The sequence below is a fragment of the Aythya marila genome, assembly GCF_965140915.1.
Source record: "Aythya marila genome assembly, chromosome: 5".
NCBI classification, from domain to species: domain Eukaryota; kingdom Metazoa; phylum Chordata; class Aves; order Anseriformes; family Anatidae; genus Aythya; species Aythya marila.
In genome coordinates, this window is record NC_139046.1 from 15146782 (window position 1) to 15165541 (window position 18760).

Here is an 18760-nt window from a genome sequence, read left to right on the forward strand (position 1 = left end):
CTGCTTTATACTTTGATTATTTGGTGTGTTTGCAGTGTGCCTAATTAGACAAAATAACCAGCTGTTTTGGAATGCTTACCTTCTACCTTTAGATGAAATGCGTGAATATTGAGCTCTCAAAAATTGTTACTGTTCGAGTTTTCTAGAATGTCTTCTGTTTTTAGTGGTATCAGTGTTATTTAAAAAGTCACTTTGCCTTTTTCTCCTCTGTTTTTTTTTAACAAGACTTACAGCCAGTGTAGAGTAAAATCATATAAATTATATTGTATACATGTATTCTGTGGTTGAAAAAGTTATATCAGATTGGGCTCTGATTTTTTTGTAGGCAATCAAAGCTGGCTGTTTTGTTATTTACTGGGGTAAGCCCTGTCTGCGTCCCTTGTTGTGCTGGGATCACTGGCAAGCTGCACAGGCCTTGGGCCTGCAGGCCCGGCTGGCTGCTGCACCAGGCTTTTGTCTGGGCGGGTGCACCAGCACCATTTAGATGCTAATGGCATAGAAGTTTGCTGTTTTGTAGGAGAACTTGACTGCATCTCAGGAATGTGGCCTGTCTGGTTGTATGTTAGCTTCAGCATTAAAAGGGCCTACTGTAATTCCTGCCTGCCAGTCGATTAAGGCTGCAGTCTTCTGGTTTACAGCTCGGATGTGCCAAAGGAAATTGTTGGGCTTGGTGGAGAATTACACACTTCTTTGGTTCTCCCAAATCTTACCTACCAATTTGTTTGCTTTTTGCTTGCCATCTGTGATTACAGAATAAAGTGTGTTTGCTGTGTGAAGCAATACATGGCATTAGCTCTGCTGACAAATAATTGAGACTTCGTGTTTGTTATGTGGAAGGGTAACTAAATGCTGTAGTTGCAAGAGAAGCAGGAAGAAACAATATAAACTGTGGTTTATTTCTGTATTTTTCTTGCAGAAGTGACAGTTTTCTGTTGTTAGGCTATTTTCTGGTTCAGTGCAATATGTATTCTGGTTCATGTTTTGGCGGCGGTGAATAGATGAATAATCTAGACATAACAGGAACGTATTACAATCAATTTAAATTCTACTCACGACTTCCTACCAATAATTTTCTGTATTTTGTGCAGAAAAAGATGTGTGTGTGATGCAAACGTGAACTTGAAAAGTATCCCTGGCAGTGAGATTTGTATCGGTCTATTTTATACATTAACACAGTACTCATCAGATTTTCTGCTTTGCACTCCCTACACATTCTTGTTGTAAAATAAAGCAAAAATTGTTTATTTGGCTTTCTCAAAAGGAGTGCATATTCTTTAAGCTTTTTCAAAGCTGTCAGCTGATAAATTGCTTTAAGACCTCATCACAATATTAGGTGAAACTCCTGTGGAGGGAGCACAGGGGAAGAAAATTGTAAATCTAGTTGTACTCAGCTAGCAATTACTTTAGCAGATAAAACAGAATATATGCAAATATCTCCTGAGCACTTATGGCTTTCAGATGCTGACTGTCTGTATCCCTAGCCAAAAAAGGGCATATGATAATTAGATTTTGAAGGACCATGTGCTGTTGCTACAGAGCTAAATATTAAAATGCAAGAAAGCAGACTACCACATGGCACAATTGATTTTTATGGCAGTTCATGTTAAAATGCTCTCTTTTTATATTGCCTTTTAGGTTACCTAGGGTGAAACAAAATTACAGGCTTGGAAACTCTGGAAAAGCTCAGCATCAGCATTTGAGGTAAAAATGAACATACTGAAGTAATCTTGGGAGTGTCCTTCTCGTTAACTTTATGGAACTGATTGGAGTAGAAATTTTCATCAAGATTCATTTTGCATTTAAGTTTTCAGTATTGATTAAAAAAAATTTGACTTCAGAGTCTCTCTAGGTCTGGGAAAACTAATACTTTAGGTGAATATCTCATGTAAATTTTGTGCTTTAGAGCTTTGAGAATATTGTAAATCTGTTTAGATATACTATGTTTTGTGTTTTAAGTTAGTTTTATGAAGTTGCTAATGTATCTATGAAGTTGTCATGAATTACTGCTGATTTTACGTGTATAGCTAAATGTGTTTTTATACAATTTGAAATTTATTAATTGCAAAATATTACTTTTATTTAAATATACATGTTCTAATTGCTTAGAAATTGTTGCTGCTTTTTTATTAATTTATTGTGGCTTCAAATTGAAACTAAAAATCTGAATTCCATTTTTTATGTTTAAGTGAAATGAAAGTATTTGTATGGAAAAACATTACATTTGAAAAAAAAAATAATTGAAAACATACTTCATATTTTCATATGAAACAATTATTAGTATTAATCATAGTAACCTGTTAAGTAGGATTAGGGAATTATGCTTTCCTTGCATATTTAAACTATCAGAAATTAGCATTTAAATCATAATTATTTTATAATAATAATAATAATTTTGTGTTTCTACTACTAAAATAAAATCATGCACAAGATGGACTTTAATTGGCCAAGAGAAATGAACTATTTTAGTATAGCACTGACACATTTATAATATTTCTAAGCAAATGAATTTCCACAATTAACCCTGGTATTGTAGTTCCCTTTTCAAATCATTTTTATACTTCAGAGGGATTTTTTGTTCTTCTTTTTAAGAGCCGAAGCTTGCAAATTATGTGATTAACCTACAAGCTGATATCATGATGTCAAAATGCAGTTTGGAAAGCATAAGCACAGAGGCTGCAGAAATTAAAACGGTAAGTTTGTGGTATGGGAGAAACAGATTTTTGTGCACCGCTTCAGTATATTCTCCTGGTTTATATTTAAAGCTCCTTCAGGACTATTAAGTGACTGCTGTGCGTGTGGATATAGAAACTTAGGTTGACTTACTTTGGAAAGAATGATGAAAATACCTACATTATGTTATCTGTGGATGGTTAGGTGAAGCAATGGCATAAAGAAAGGTGTTTGCTACGCAACACGTGCCTTGATATTTTCTGTAAAACCAGATATGATTGGAAATGTATTTTTAGAGTGGTTATTGTTTAACATTCAGTTGTGGGTTTTACACTGAAATATGGTTGTGTAGGTGAAATAGAGAGGAAATAAAGGGGAAGAGGGAAGAGGCAAAGTGTTGGAATTAGAACTAAGTTTATATGTTTTAGGAGATAAAAACTTACTGAGGAAAGTAGGTGGCAGGTAACTAGTTTTGGTCTTACTCTCAACAGTATGCTTCAGTTTGGGTTGTAGTTGAGCAAAAACAGGAGAGAGACTCTGTGATTAAAGTTGTGTATAAAAAAATAAAATGATACGTGGTTTGATGTCATAGAGAGGGCATACATGTACCTAATTTCACCTGTCTTCACCTCCCTTTGCCTTGTATTTAAATGCTGTGTGCTTCAAGTTTTATCTCTTGCCCTCTGTGTTAAGGGGGTGAAAGGAGAAATCTGCATCTCAGCAGTTCTGCACCCCTGATTAATGAACTGCATAGGCAGGCCAGTTGCACTGGGATTTGTATGCATCTTTTTAAAAGATGAAATAGTTTGTCCTAGTATCTGGCTGCATGTCTGTATGTGTTACAGGAGAACTGTCTCCTTTTTAAACTGTATACTTGTGTCAGTAGCAATATGCTAGAAAACAGATACGTTTTCATTTTCTCATTTTATTTCTGTACTGGCAAATACCTTGCAGCCCATGTATGCTATGCTGATATATCAAGGTATAATCCTATTGCTTTAGGGTCTGTTACAGTGTACAGCAGCATAAGTTTGTTGGTGTGAACTGTGTCCTGTTGGCTTTATTGATAGAGCTGGGCTAATTGCAACGGAAAGCGTTTATTACACATTTGCCTCAAATCCAGGTTTACACGTACCAGTGACTGAACACTTGAAGGACTTCAGGGGTTGTGCATTTATCTGAATCTGTTAAGTGTCATGTTATACTCCATTTCTCTCCTATTGTCAGAAGTTTAGGAGGAGTCTGGCAGGCATTCCAGCTGCTAACTATATCGTGTTGCATGTAGAAGTGCTTCAGAAGCAGCTCATTCAAATGTGGAGCCTCAGTGTAATTTTAATTTTCCTAGGTTCTCCAATTGAAGTTTTCTGAACAACAAAAAGCAGCCTTGGGCTCCCTTGCCTTGCTGTTAACGACCAATGTTCTGGTTGCAGTGTAAGGCTGATTTTATATCATAAAAATATAACAAATAAAATCTAGTTCAAGATGAACATTCACAGTGAATACTGATTGTACTAGGGAAACCAGGGAAGTTGGCTTTTGGAGGTATACTTAAGCTTTGTAAGCATTTATGCATTCTGTTTGTGTGTCTTGAAAGTGAGTAGATCTAAATTTTTATTTTAAAAAATATTGTAGGACCACGAAAACTGTTAGTGCATCTGGTGAAGGTCTCTGAAGGATAATCGATATGGAATGTTTTGTGCAGCTTCCCTGTATGTGTTGAAATATGTTAAAGATAGCAAGCAATAACAGGGATTTCTGATTAATGCTCTTTAATTATACTGTTTGACAGTGTTTCCGTACTTTAATCATCTGGGCCAAGTGATGTCCTTCAGAAACTTAGGAAAGTTTCTGATCCTGATTTAGAAACGAGATAACAGAAGAATCTCGTATGTACACCTTCACTTGAGCAAAATAATTCTTGTTGGAGAGAGCTTACAGTATAAAAAGTCACTATAACAAACTTTTTAGTGTTAACTGAATATTTTCCATATTTTTAAATTAACATTTACATTGATCTTTGACTCTGTATTTTGTATTCTTAATATTTTACGAATTTCTTTTTATTCATCCATTATCAGGAAAGAATTTTCTGTAGATCTTTTAACACATTCATGTTTCATGTAGCACTCAGATGTGTAATTTGTTGGAAAGAGTGCGATGTTGAGACTCTTTAGGTGCTCATGGGAGAGAATATACAAGCAGCAAGTTTCTGTTCCTATTTTTTGTATGGATTATGGTTTATTTACTCTCAAGTAAGTGTTATTTCATCTCTTCCTATCAGAGGTTAATCTGTTTTTTCTTCCAATGCTGACAGTGTTTTTAGATAATAAATCAAAAACTTGTAGGCAAAGATGAAAACCTATGGCATCAGAAATATTTATTTTATCGTTAAGACTGTGTCAGGTAGAAATTCAGACATCAAGGCTAGAGGTCTTGAAGGCAGAGGAAATGTGTTGTATTTGGCAGTAATAATTTTTTGTGAATAGGAGGGAGGTGTAGTTTTGTATTAAGTTGTTATAAATCTAACATGTAGTAGGCATGCAACTGGTGGTTAAAAACTTGAAAGATAAATCCCAGTGGCTCCAGTCTCTTCCCTGTTTACTTCGGTGTCATTCTATAAATGTTTTAAACAGTCCTTGGAGCAGGGCTAGATCCAGGATGTCCTATTTCAGGTGAGCGCCCTACTTGGTTTGGCTTGTATTCCTTAGTGCAGTAAAACTGGAAGTTTTCTTATGCACCAAAGGACTGCTTCAACTTAGGTATGGTCCTGTGACTGAAAAACCTATACCTGTGTTCCAGAATCATCCTAGCCTGGAAGAAGCTGCTATTAAATGTTCATTCCCAACCTTGTGCGTTTTTGAAATACATTTCTTTAAAAGGTAGAACACTGGGCTAATCTTATTTGAAGTTTACAGTTCATTGTGTGTTCGCATAAACACACATTAAAGTGAGGATATCAAGTTGTGGGTTTTGCTGTTAAACTACCAAGACTTGTGGCCAAAAAAATTGGACCTTTTCAGTATTTATTTCCTAAGAACAGATAAGGCTGGACACTATGCTGCTTTTGTCCAGCTTTTATAGCCTAGTCTAGAGCCTCATGAAGCAGAACTTCTGTTTCCTGTATTTTTCCCTTTAAATTTGACTTCAGCAAGTTCTTAGTTTCTTGCTGTATCAATATCCAAATAACACAGTTGGTAAAGATAGAACATCTTTGTAGATATCTTTGTTACTTATACTGGCAGAGCAGGACTGTTTTATTTTCCTGCTTCCCTTTTAGCTAGTTTCAGGGCTCGGTTAACTTCTGTCCACAAATTCTGAACATATGTACTTACATCTCAACTGTTTCCAATTTAAAACCTGTTCTTCAAGTAGATCTGTTTTTCCCCTTCTTATTTCTAGATGGGCTTGCACTGCTTTTCTTTTATTGAAGAACTTGATATTTTTCCTTGCTATTGAAATAGAGACTTATAATGATATAATTACTTCATTATTATGGCCTATTCCCATAATAACATTGACATTGGTCTTGTCAGATCTTATATACTTCCAATACAAATAATAAAAACGAAGGCCAGAACTAGGAAACTGTTCAACACACCAGGAAGTAGCATTGGTGGTTTACGGAGGTGGACTTCTTTCTTCTTACCTGAGTAACCATACAGTGGGTGGGAATCAAAGCTGTTTCAAGAGTGCTCTGCCTCATGAGAGCTTCACTCTATTATTTTGCTAATTAATAACACAGTTCATGATAGCTAAATCCTGCGTTTTGGGAGGTCAGATTATAGGGTAGTAATAGTATGATTAACTGTAGAAGAAAACACTGTTTTAAGTTACTAATGCATACATACTTCTTCTTTTGCACTTCAAAAAATTGCATGATTTTTAATGAGAATGCTTTTTTATCTGGATGAGATGATTGTATTTTAGGGCAGGTCTTTCATGAAGCTATGTAGGAAACAAAACTAGTTTACAGTGTACAATATTTCCCAGGAGCGAGGCAGTGATTTGTAGGATCAATCTGGAGCTGCATTTAAGTATGAATCTCTGCTCCTTGCAGTGGGATAGCTATCCTGGTATCATTGTCATGGAGTAGTATGTTGAAAAGGAGATAAGCTTCTTTGTGAATATTAGATCCTAAAGATCCTAAGTTTGTTTTACTAAAAGATTTCTCAAACATATTTAATTTTTAATCTTTTAATATTTAATTTGTTTTTCCTGAGGTTGTATTTATGGTTTGGAAAAGAAATACAAAATAAGTGGAATAGCAAACAAAAAGGAGACATAGCTGATCCTAAATGCTGTATAAGACCAAAGTGGCTGAGCTTAGGTATGGAAATGATGGGCAAGTCACCTTAGCAAAAAAAAAAAATTAAAAAAATAAAAAATAAAAAAAAAAAATCCTGGTCCATTCCAGCCTTGAACAATTATGACTGTTACCAGGTCTTGTTTTAAAACTGAAAAGCAAATAGAAATTATGCTTCTACATGAGTTTCTTTGTGGAAGTAGAGAAAAGTGCCTGAGGCCATTTCAATGAAATGTTGTCATCAGAAAGACCTCTGCATTCTTCAAAGGATTTTTTTTTCTGTTACCAAATAACATGTTATTCATTTGAATATAAAAAAGAAAAGCCAGATACATTAAAGGATAAGCTCATTTATTACCTTGAGAGGGGGAGAACTTTCCACTAGTCCCCCCCAACTCATGCGCATTAGCTGTTACTTCATACAGAAGCTGCTTCTATGTTAGCCATGCCCGGAGTTTCCAGGTGCTTTCTACCAGTAGCTGGGGAAGATTGTGTATCGCACAAGAGTCCTTGTCACCTGACTGATGTAATCTGATTAATTCCATATTGATTAACATCAGTACATTTGATGTGTAAATGCTTCGGAGATCAGAATGTCAAGGATGGTCATCTTTTACTACATGCAATTGTAGCACGTACACACATCTCCTGCTACTTGTCTTATATGGCACAGAACTGTGGAAACTTCAGTGAAGGAGCGGCCATCCATGAAGCCACTGGCTCCAAAGGGAGTGAACCAAACACTCTTTTGGTCTTAATGGATTTGCAGACTGTATGAAGTGACTATTCCAGTTATTAGAACTGAACCTGCACGTTCTCGTATACAGCCTGAAATCTATAAAAACAACTTTAAAATCTCCAGGACTCTTCTTATATTACAACTGAAACGAATAATAATGTATTTCTGAATTTATGATGTGTGTAACCTATGTTGGTTTTTTATTTGCAACCAAATAAAGCAATATTGTATTGATCTGTTCTTTTCCATTTAGAGAATGTGAAAGACCCAGGCTGAAAACATAACTTAGGTTATGGGACTGAAAAAGTAAATGAGAAGTAATCACAAGATTTGATTGAGTTCAGAGATTCATTCAAAAGCAACTGGAAAAATCAGTTAGAGAATGCTCTTGACATTCTAGTACATCCTTTAAAATAATACATTACTTTTTTTTCCCCTTAAGCCCTTGATTTCTTTTTTCTTTTTTCTTTGATTTTATTTTTTTCATCTTTTATTTCTGGTATCTTCTAACCCTGACAGTTTCTGTGAAGCTCAAATTAAAATATCAGACTAGATTCCTGGAATAGTAGCACTCTCCTTTTAGTAAAGAAATACTTTCCTGATAGAGAGGGAAGTGCATTGATTCCCGAGCCAAAGACTAAAGTTGAGTTCACCCTCTTTTTCACTAAGCATTTCTTTCTGGCTGCCTTTAAAACAGAAATAGTTCTTTATAATGGAGTGCAGCAGTGTTACTTCAACTTAACCACACTGCCCTTCAGGCTTCTCCTGCCCCTTTGGAAAAAAAATAAATTGAAACAAAGCTTTGTCTCTGACTATTTTTTGTAAAGGGGCATTACTTCTGCATAAATGTCCAAGAGGAATAATCATACAATTCAATGTAATGCCTTCTTTTGTCTTACAAGATACACAGGAGATGGAACCTAGACTGAATCAGTCTGATCTCATCAGAGCTTCTCATAGTTACTTAATGTTAGTTACATTAGAATACATGTACAAGTCACTGTCTAGACATGGTCTAAATTGTAATATTTAACTTGGAAATATGAATATACAATGAAGAGCTTACACTCTGTTGTAAATAAAAGAAAACTTTGTCTTAATACAAAGAGAAATGAATACTTTTCTTCTTACTTGGACTGCTTTATTTATAGTCTTTCAAAGTAATTATTTCTCATAACCTTCAGAGGTCAGTGTTTTCTGTTACATACCATATCACACTTGTCTCAGAATTACAAATATTCTTTCCTAGTGCAACAGTTGCAAAAATTATTTTTCCTGTTGTACAGAATAGCAAGGACATTTCTATACGATAGGGTGGTAATTAGCTTTTTCTCATATGTTTTTAAGTCTTAAATTTGAAGCCGGGGTAGTTTTATCAAACGTTCCTAAAAGCCTTCAGTGATGAAGGGTTTCCCTTTACTAGGGGTAGTATTTTCTGGTGTGTAGTTGTGAATGGATTGTCTATCAATTAGAGTATTTTTCTGGAAACTTATGGTTAACCTGACAAGGGACCCATTATCCATTAGTTCTTATCAAGTTCTTATCAGCATCATCAGCAATCATTTGTTAAATTGCCATCAGCTCTTCAACAGATTCTGGTTAGGTTAACTGAAAACAGAGGTTCTTTTGAAGCTTCTGTTCATTTTCCTTTGATTAAAATGAAGTCCATGTTGCGTGCATGTATGTGTATGTAAAGTTTTGACTGGTCATAGGACTTCTTGCACAGAAAGAAAAATGGAAAATGTGGTAGACTGACTTAGTACCTACGGTATCGAAAATCTATTTATTTTCTTTCATGAAGCAAAGCTAGAACAGCTTTATTTCTTTTTTAATCAATAAATTTTAAAAGGGGGGGTTTGTCAGAACACAAATAGAACTTCATTCAGAAAGGTACAAATCCAAGTGACTAGAATGAACTTCGACCCATGAAGTGCAGCTCCTTTTGAATTTCTTTGATAAATACACATCTTTAAATGAAGAAAGTCTCCAAGTTTGAAATTGAAATGTTCTGCTGAAAATAACGAGACTTACTGCTTACTGGAAGTGAAATAAGAATAAAGTTTTATATTATTTTTTAGATTTTGTTTTGGTTTTGCTTTATATTGTCATTATCTAATATTGTTTCTCTTTCTTCTCATAGTAGGCTGTGCTGGAACAAAAATGCAATGAAAGAAACACTGGATGAATGAATGAAAAGCCCTGCTTTGCAATCCCTCAGCATGGCGGGACTGCAGCTCATGACCCCTGCTTCCTCCCCAATGGGTCCTTTTTTTGGACTACCATGGCAACAAGAAGCAATTCATGATAACATTTACACGCCAAGAAAATATCAGGTACTAGTGATAATACTTTGTTTTTTTCTGACGTTAATATATTAGTAAAATTAAATCCATCAATTCAATAGAGAAGGAACTAGAGCAGCTGGAGAAAGTAGTGTTGGACACAGCCTAGGCATACATCTCTTACAGCTCCACCTATTGGGAGCTAATTGTGTCTCTGTTTCCTTACCTTGGCTGCATTCTGCTTTTGTAATAATCCTGTTCCCTCTTACCAGTTTGCTCTAATAAACCAGACTTTTAAGCTGAATATTCTCCTGCTCTGCTCTCTGCAAGATGCACAAGATTGTACACTGTGATTATATGCATAAAGTCATGTCTCCTTCTGTCTTCTCCATAGTAAATACAGATTTTGATTCACATATGTATCAAAACACTTCAGTAACGTCAGAAATGCTGTCAGGGCACTCTGATTTTCAGTTTGCTACAGAAAGCTATTTCTGGTTTCTGGAATTTCAGTTGTCTTTGTGCCCTGCAGAGGTGCCTGAAAGCTAGCATTTGGCTAGTATTACTGAAAAGGTTATATCACAGTGAGCTAACATACTTGCATATTTGACTTAATTGATGTATATAATTAGATTTAAAAGCACTAGCTTGTTGTTTCAGACAGTATATCTAGTAACATAGTCATCTCTTAAAAAGCTATAGTTAGAAAGATATTTAGAACATGAATATATAATGATACTAGAGGAATTTAGTTTTAGAAGCAGGGCTTTGTCACTAATGAGGACACTCTTAATTCTGTGGCACTGGGAGAAAGGGCTCTAAGAGGTAACATTGGCCTGTCTGTAGTTTATTTACCACCTGTGTTGTTTTTTGTCAGCCTTTTCACTGCATTGCTGCAAATAATATTATTTTTTAATCTAGGTTGAACTGCTTGAAGCAGCTTTGGATCATAATACAATAGTCTGTTTAAACACTGGCTCAGGGAAGACTTTTATTGCAGTACTACTCACTAAAGAGCTGTCCTATCAGATCAGGGGAGATTTCAACAAAAATGGAAGAAGAACTGTGTTCTTGGTCAACTCAGGTAAGAAGAGAAGTATACAAAGTTCCCAAATGTGCTAATGTTACTGTCAGGGGATACTCCTTAAGGGAAGCTGTGTGAAAGCAGTGTTGGGAGAAACTTTTTCATGAAGTCCTTAGCAGTAAGGATGCTGACTAAAGAATGTGATTGATACCTTCCACTTGTTGCCTATCGTACTCTTGATACCAACTCTTTATCTTTTACATCTCCTGTTTTCTGGTTTAAAATCAAGGCATAAAATCTGAAGTGCAGTTTAATTAGCAATTTGTTTCCTTACTGTAGTTTTACATGGAGGTAGTTGCCATGCAGCTAGCCTGGTTTGGCCTAACAAAGATCACATTATGAAATATGGTGCTAGTAATAGAGCAAACATCTTAAAGGTTTTTTCATACATTAATTTTTATGTGACTGAGGGTTTTTTGTCTCTTTCTTTTAAGCAAATCAAGTTGCTCAACAAGTGTCAGCTGTCAGGACACATTCAGATCTTAAAGTGGGAGAGTATTCAAGTTTAGAGGTAACTGAATCATGGACAAAAGAGAAATGGAGTCAGGAATTCTCTAAGCATCAGGTAATGTATTAAGTATAAACTACAAATATAAGCAGAGTCTACAATAAGTTAGGCTTGATGAGAATTGATGGTCTCTTTCCAATTATACGTTAATGATTCTAAAAGAAATTTAACATGTTGGTGAGATTTGTATATCAATTTTAAGGCAAAACATATAAAGAAGGTAGTCAGGTTGTTTTAAAAACCTGTCCTCTTAATCCTTTGTTTCCAGTCTCCCTACCTGGTGGTTCACGATGATGATTGCGGAAGAAATTTTTAATGTGCAGGTTGTACTTTAAATGCCATTAAAATATGTATAAATATTAAGTAATAAAGATATTAAAATTGAATGGTCATCAGGGATTGGAGCATTTATCTTTTTGTCATGCTTTTTACTTCTTTCTTTTTGGGTTTCTGTATAGTTCTCTTTTTAGATGGAAAATCATTACGTTTAGTAGTAATATAGTAATATTTTTGTAGGTGGTTCAATGTTAGCATAAAAATAGTACATAATTTTATCAAGAAACTCAAATATTATTTGCTATAATTGTATGCTGATTTCTGTAACCTAAGTCTTGAAACTAAGAGATGGTCTTAATATGTGTTTACTGCTAATAAAATCCATGAAGCCTAAACTGAGAAATTTGAGATACTCTACTGGACAGTTCTTGCTGATTATAGCATGAAAATGTAGCAGCAATGAATTATCCAGTAGTCTTCTACACTACTTGGAAGAACTCTTACTATTTTCTAACTCCAACAGTTTTAGTTAAATGAGTTTTTTTAAGAAATCTAAAATAAACTTGAAGTTCTTCAGAAGAGCTAAAATTATTCTGTTAGCTCATTTGATAAATTTTCTTACCAATTACTCCAGTACTCAATAATAGGATTTGTTATTAGGGCCTAATTGTAGTACTTGTATTGGCAGAGACATTGTCAAATAATGAGTTCAGAACTCCAGAGTATGAGAAAAAAGATTAATTAGTCTTAATTTGTATGCAACATATATATAAGCCCTGCCTCTGTTTTTTGACCTAACAGAACCCTCTGTGCTGTTAAAACTTACTTAACTGTGATGCCTAAATGATGCCCTCTTTAAATTGTAAATAATCTTTCTAACTTTCTACAGTAGTCTTCGTGCTAGAGGGCAGGATGCAAGTTTTAAAGTGTTTAGATTTACTTTTGAATGATAATTTTGCATTTAAGGTTGGCCTTCTAAAGATCTTCTGTTGCTGTCATTAATCCCACAGCAGTCTTTACCACTTCCGTGACATTTTCCCTGAAATTTTGTTAATTTTTGCTGCATGAGCATGTGGTTATCAGTTTAGGGAAAAGTCGACATGAGGATGGGGCAGATTAGGGACACTAAATTCAGTGACATTTGTTCTGTGTAGTCTTGCTGGTGTTAATATTATTTATTTAATGTAATTGTTTCTTTCTAGGCATGTGACTGGAGATGTGTATAAAACCTTTAAATAGATTACTTTCTCAAGTACATAATGTTTTCTTCTCCCATGCACTAAGAGGATATAGGTAGATGAATAAATGGCATTCACATTTGGTAATACTGTATAGCAAGACCTGCAGAAGAGCTTTTCCATTTCACTTTGACCTCAGAGTCTTTTTTTTTTTTTTTTTTTTTTTTTTACTACTTTATTTATTTATTTATTTTTACTAAAACTTTTTCCCCCTTTTATGTAGGTTCTGGTTATGACATGTCATGTTGCTTTGACTGTTCTGAGAAATGAATATTTATCCCTGTCAAATATTAATCTTCTGGTGTTTGATGAGTGCCATCTTGCAATCCAGGACCACCCATACCGTGAAATTATGAAGGTCGGTTTCCCCTGCATGAACATTCTAATGTTTTGTTGAGGAGAATGAGTGTGGTGGAAGAGTTGGAGAAGTGGGAAACATTTAAGCCAGCTTTTGCTATTGAAGGAAACATATTTTATGGTTCCATTTTATCAATGGAACCATATTTTAGCATGTTGTGGAATTGTAAATTTACTGTAATGAATTAACACTTCAGTGATGTTATGAGACAAAAATAGTGTGTTTATGATATTTTATAGCGGTGATTAAAGAAAAACCTGGCATTAACATAAAAAAAGTATGGAATTAAATACATTTTCTAAATTAATTGGTTAAAATATTTGAGGGGGAGTGTTTGGAAATGGGCTGTACTAATAAGTTTATTTTTAAAATACTGATTTCTGAATAGGTTTGTAGAGCTTTTTTGGAATATTGCTGTCTCTGTGTGGTATTTGGTTTATATAATATGGTTAACCTTTATAACAGATGTCTTTCCAGATCTTTCTTCAAGTTTGACCACAAACCATGTGTACTTTATTTCTTAGATAATACTTAAGTTTTTTCATGGTGTGTAAGTATTATGATGTGCATGTCTGTTGTAAATGTGGCAGGGATATCCTGTGCAATGCTAACAGTCTATTTCTCTATATATTTCCACCAAGTAAATATTTATCTTTAAATGTGATAGCTGTTAAATATTCTTTAGTTCTATAGGTTAAATTCCAGGCAATAGAGTAGAAAATATCTGTTGGGTGTTTGTTTCCCTGTCCAATACTCGTTATTCAAATACTAATTTCCTATTAAGCTTCTTGACTGGTAGTTTGATAGCAGGCTTGCAGGATGGTGGAAACAACTGTCCAAAGGTATTTCATTCTGGTTTAATTTACAGATCTGTGAGAATTACCCATCATGTCCTCGAATCCTGGGATTAACAGCTTCCATTTTAAATGGGAAATGTGATCCTGCTGAGTTAGAGGAGAAGATCCAGAAACTGGAGAAAATACTAAAGAGCAATGCTGAAACTGCAACTGATTTGGTGGTCTTAGACAGGTATGTTGCTGTACAATTATAGCTGTTTAATTCACAACTGCATTTTCATTTAATAAGGAATAAATCAGTAGAGTTATTTTCTAGTTGAAACCTTAAGAAAGGTGTGTGTATCTGGTGCCATTACGTCCATATGGGATATGGACAAGAAGATAAACATGTAAAATGGCTTTTTGAGTAACCAGTCTTGAAGTACATCTTTCTTTAAGGTTAAGTACGAAGAGTGCTTTGCTTTAATGTTCCGACATATTATGTTGGGGAAAAAAAAAAGACAAAAAATCATTCCATAACACTTTTCGTTGTAAAACTCGCTGTCTTATGTTTGGAGTTGCTGGTTTATGTTCAGCATATGCTGTAATGTTGCTATTTCATTGAGAAAAAAGTTGCAACATCCACAATACAAGATGCCAGAGAAGTTGCGTGGATTTTTTTGGTTGTTTTAAATGACTACTCTGGGTTTAGATGGTAATGAAAGCCAGAGGGAGATAAGAGGAAAACAGTAAAAACACTACTGGAATAGTAAAGCAAGTGAGTGTTTTCCACTGTGTTTTTTACAGACTATAAAATGATGTGAATTTTCTTTTTTTAAATAAGGTAGTGATAATGTGATTGTTTGCTGTGGAGGAAAGTTAATGTGAAACAATTAATAAATTACACATTTTCTTGCAGCAGCTGTACTGTTTCGTATGAACTGAGTTTCAGATAATATCAAAAAGATGTTCTGGAACAGTTGCTTTGTGTTCTTCTTTGTTTTTCTTGAATGTATTTTTCTGAATTGGTGTGAACCATTTGCTTTTATGAATTTCTCACTTGTTTTTGTGACATTCACGAAGAGTAAATACTTTACTTGTGTAACTGCATACAGACCTAAATCTATGCTACGTGTATTTTATTTGTTTGGTATATCAAAAGAGTACGCTTTGGAATACTAGAAGTGAAGATGGTGATCAAGTAGATTCAATTTGCTTTGCCATAAATTTTCAGATATTTGAAGTGTAGATAGTGATATTATCCTTTTTTTTTTTTTTTAAGTAGTATATGAGAAAGAATGCTATTTCAGAACAAAGTAGTTTAGTATTTGTGGTGGTGTTTTTTTTACTTTTTATAATTATACTTTTGTATATATTTAACTGTGCAACTCTAGTCATTGAGTCATTGACTCTAGTCATTGTAGTATACTCTTGACTATACTATATATTGCCCTTGCTATTTGCCATGTAACCTTAACAGGCTGAAATAACTTGATCTTTGCCCTCAATTAAGATATACTTCTCAGCCATGTGAGATTGTTGTAGACTGTGGACCATATACTGACAAAAGTGGGTTGTATGGAAGATTATTAAAGGAATTGGATGAAGCGCTTCATTTTCTAAATGACTGCAACATATCTGTGCATTCAAAGGAAAGAGATTCTACATTAATTTCAAAACAGGTAAGGACATAACTTGTGTGGTAGACTGGGAACTGAAATCATACTACCGTTTTTCTTTGCAGTATATGTTATGTTACTGAAACTTTCTAAGCTAACTGAAACTTCCTAAGTCAGCCTAGCGTATCTAAGCAAAAAGACTTGTTATTTTTGTATTCCAGTGCAGGTAATGATTGGGGCTTAAATGTCAATCATCAATTCCTAGATCAGAACTTCATCTAGTTTGAGAACCTTGTATGCGAATTAGCTTAAGGCAGAAAAATATTCTGCACCCCTATTTCTGAAGTCAAGAATTTGACATCTTTATGATCTCCAATAACCTTTGAATAATTCAGTACAGAAGAGGAAGTAATGCCTCAGGGAATATTAGGAAAAGCTGTGTGTATTACAAGATAATAAAGTAAGAGTAGAGGCAAAAATTCCAACCATAGCCCTACAATTTCCACAATTTATTTTAGAACAGTGTTGTATTAGTGGAATGGAATTTCAACCTGAAACTTGCCCCTACCTTTCTACGTGTTTGCCCATGTGTGGTCATGCAGGATGGCAGAGTAGAATACAGAAGGCATGGTGAGCATATGTTGAGCAGGGACTTGTCACACTTTAGGTCTGAGGTTGAAGCACCCTTTTTTTCCTTTGGCTTTGAAATTGCCTCCTGAGGTACAACTGTGTAAGTACTTAAGTCTCTTTATATGACAAGAAGTTAGAAGTGAGTTGTATTTCTATATCAATCCATGAGGAAGTTGACAATTGTATTTCTGAAATACTTTGGGATGAAGAGAGTTTCCTTAAACATTTCTAGAGAACCAGCACTCTGTCAGTGTCCAGTTAAAAAAGATTATTTGTGCCAGAGAGAAGGATGATAAGTAAGACAGTCTATATTTCTACTTTTCAGTCTGTCACAATTGTGTGAGGAAGTCCTGGTTACTTTTGTGCTAAACTTAAAATGCAGTGGGGTAAAATGCATAAGGAATACTGGCAGCTGGGTGTGATCCCAAGGATTTACGTAGTCCAGAGGAGTGGATTAACTGCTATGCTTCTGGTGCATGTAGCCCTCTGTGCTTGTTTGCTGATCCAGCATCTCTACAAGAAGATGGAGGCACCAATATTAAGAAAAAGAAATGTTTTTCACCTGTGATGTCCTTTTGTCTTGGTTGTGGGGAGAATCAAGTCTCTCTGTATGCAGTTGCAATTTGTTTAGAAAAAAAAATGCCTTCAAGTCCCACAGCTAACAAATGTTAGGGAAGATAGTGTAAAGAAATCTTGCTCTATATTTCTCCACAGAATTAAGGAAGAGGGATTAAGAAAGAACAACTGAAAACTACTATCGTGACTATTTTGAGATGTTTCTGTTGTAACAGGACGTGTATATCATTAGTATTGTTTGTAACTCATTTCTGTATTTCCTTGTTTAGTGTTTGATCACTTGACTCTGTGGGAGGAATAACCTTGCCATCATATAAGATGTTGATGGTACTTAAGAGTCCATGCTTTTTTCTCTGAGTAGTGTAGAGTTCCCTCTGTTTTTCCTATTGGGCCCCCATGTACATACCCCTAATTTTTTCCTTTGAGAGGTGAGACTTAGTAAGATTAACCTAATGCAACTTCCTGCTCAGATACTTTTGAAAGCTTAGGAAGTATCACTAATGAAATAAAAAAAAAAAAAAGCCTACTAAAACATTTACTTTGTTATTAGTTCAATGTTTAACATAAGGGATAATTCTTTCTGCTTTGTTTATTGAGGTGTCTCAAGAAGTATTCTCCTTTTTAACATAATTATCTTATGGTAAATTTCAAATAACAATTTCACCAAATTGCAAAATATTATTTAAACTATTTTTGGGATTCAGAAATGTCAGAATTTGAAAGTTTAGTTGTGACTTAGAACCAAAGTTCCCAAGGTTGTCTAAATGACAGAAACCAATTTTAAATATTTTTGTGATAGAATAGGTATAATAATCCTTACAAAGATTGTGCTATATGAGAAACAAGATCCCAGTCTTACATCAATAATTCATGAATGTATTCTTTAAACTGATATTTGAATTCATTTGTTGTAGATATTGTCAGACTGTCGAGCTGTGTTGGTTGTTCTGGGACCCTGGTGTGCAGATAAGGTAGCTGGGATGATGGTGAGAGAGCTACAGAAGTATATCAAACATGAACAAGAGGAGCTGCACAGGAAATTTTTATTGTTTACAGACACTTTCCTAAGGAAAATACATGCACTCTGTGAAGAGCACTTCTCACCTGCCTCACTTGACCTGAAATTTGTAACCCCAAAAGTAATAAAGCTGCTTGAAATCTTGCGCAAATACAAACCATATGAACGGCAGCAGTTTGAAAGCGTTGAATGGTATAACAATAGGAATCAGGATAATTATGTGTCTTGGAGTGATTCTGAAGATGATGATGAGGATGAAGAAATTGAGGAGAAAGAGAAGCCAGAGACTAATTTCCCATCTCCTTTTACTAATATTTTATGTGGAATTATTTTTGTGGAAAGAAGATACACAGCAGTTGTTCTAAATAGGTAAATCTTCTTTATTTAAAAAAAAAAAAAAATAATTAAAAAAACACACTCAGCTGCCAGCGCATGGATGTTAGTATTGTGAATATGTAGGATATTGTATATCTTGTATTTTTAGAACTTCATTTAAAGTTGGTTTAGGAAACAATACTGGATCTATGTAAAGAAAGAATAACAAAACAACAACAAAAAAAAAAACAGGTTGTGTATATGGGGTGGATGGGAAGGGCCCACATGTTTTTGAAAATTATACCCAAGGGCTCATTTTGGATCTGGGTTTGTAATTTGATTTGTTTAGAAGGTGAAACACTGTACCT

At 34.7% G+C, this 18760-nt stretch overlaps 1 protein-coding gene across 5 annotated transcripts in view; it reads left to right on the forward strand.

Moving 5' to 3' along the window:
- The window catches only part of DICER1 (dicer 1, ribonuclease III), a 69232-nt gene that overhangs the window by 16237 nt on the left and 34235 nt on the right, over window positions 1-18760 (forward strand). For 4 of the 5 annotated variants that reach the window (XM_082762314.1, XM_082762313.1, XM_082762315.1 and 1 more), the window contains 9 exons: window positions 1636-1701; window positions 2590-2690; window positions 9853-10045; window positions 10916-11078; window positions 11513-11643; window positions 13324-13458; window positions 14327-14487; window positions 15748-15916; window positions 17974-18446. In XM_082762314.1, coding sequence (XP_082618440.1) covers window positions 9902-10045; window positions 10916-11078; window positions 11513-11643; window positions 13324-13458; window positions 14327-14487; window positions 15748-15916; window positions 17974-18446 — 1376 coding nt within the window. In that variant the 5' untranslated portion in view covers window positions 1636-1701; window positions 2590-2690; window positions 9853-9901. The remainder of the gene's footprint in view (window positions 1-1635; window positions 1702-2589; window positions 2691-9852; window positions 10046-10915; window positions 11079-11512; window positions 11644-13323; window positions 13459-14326; window positions 14488-15747; window positions 15917-17973; window positions 18447-18760) is intronic. The other variant, XM_082762317.1, reaches the window with a different exon arrangement.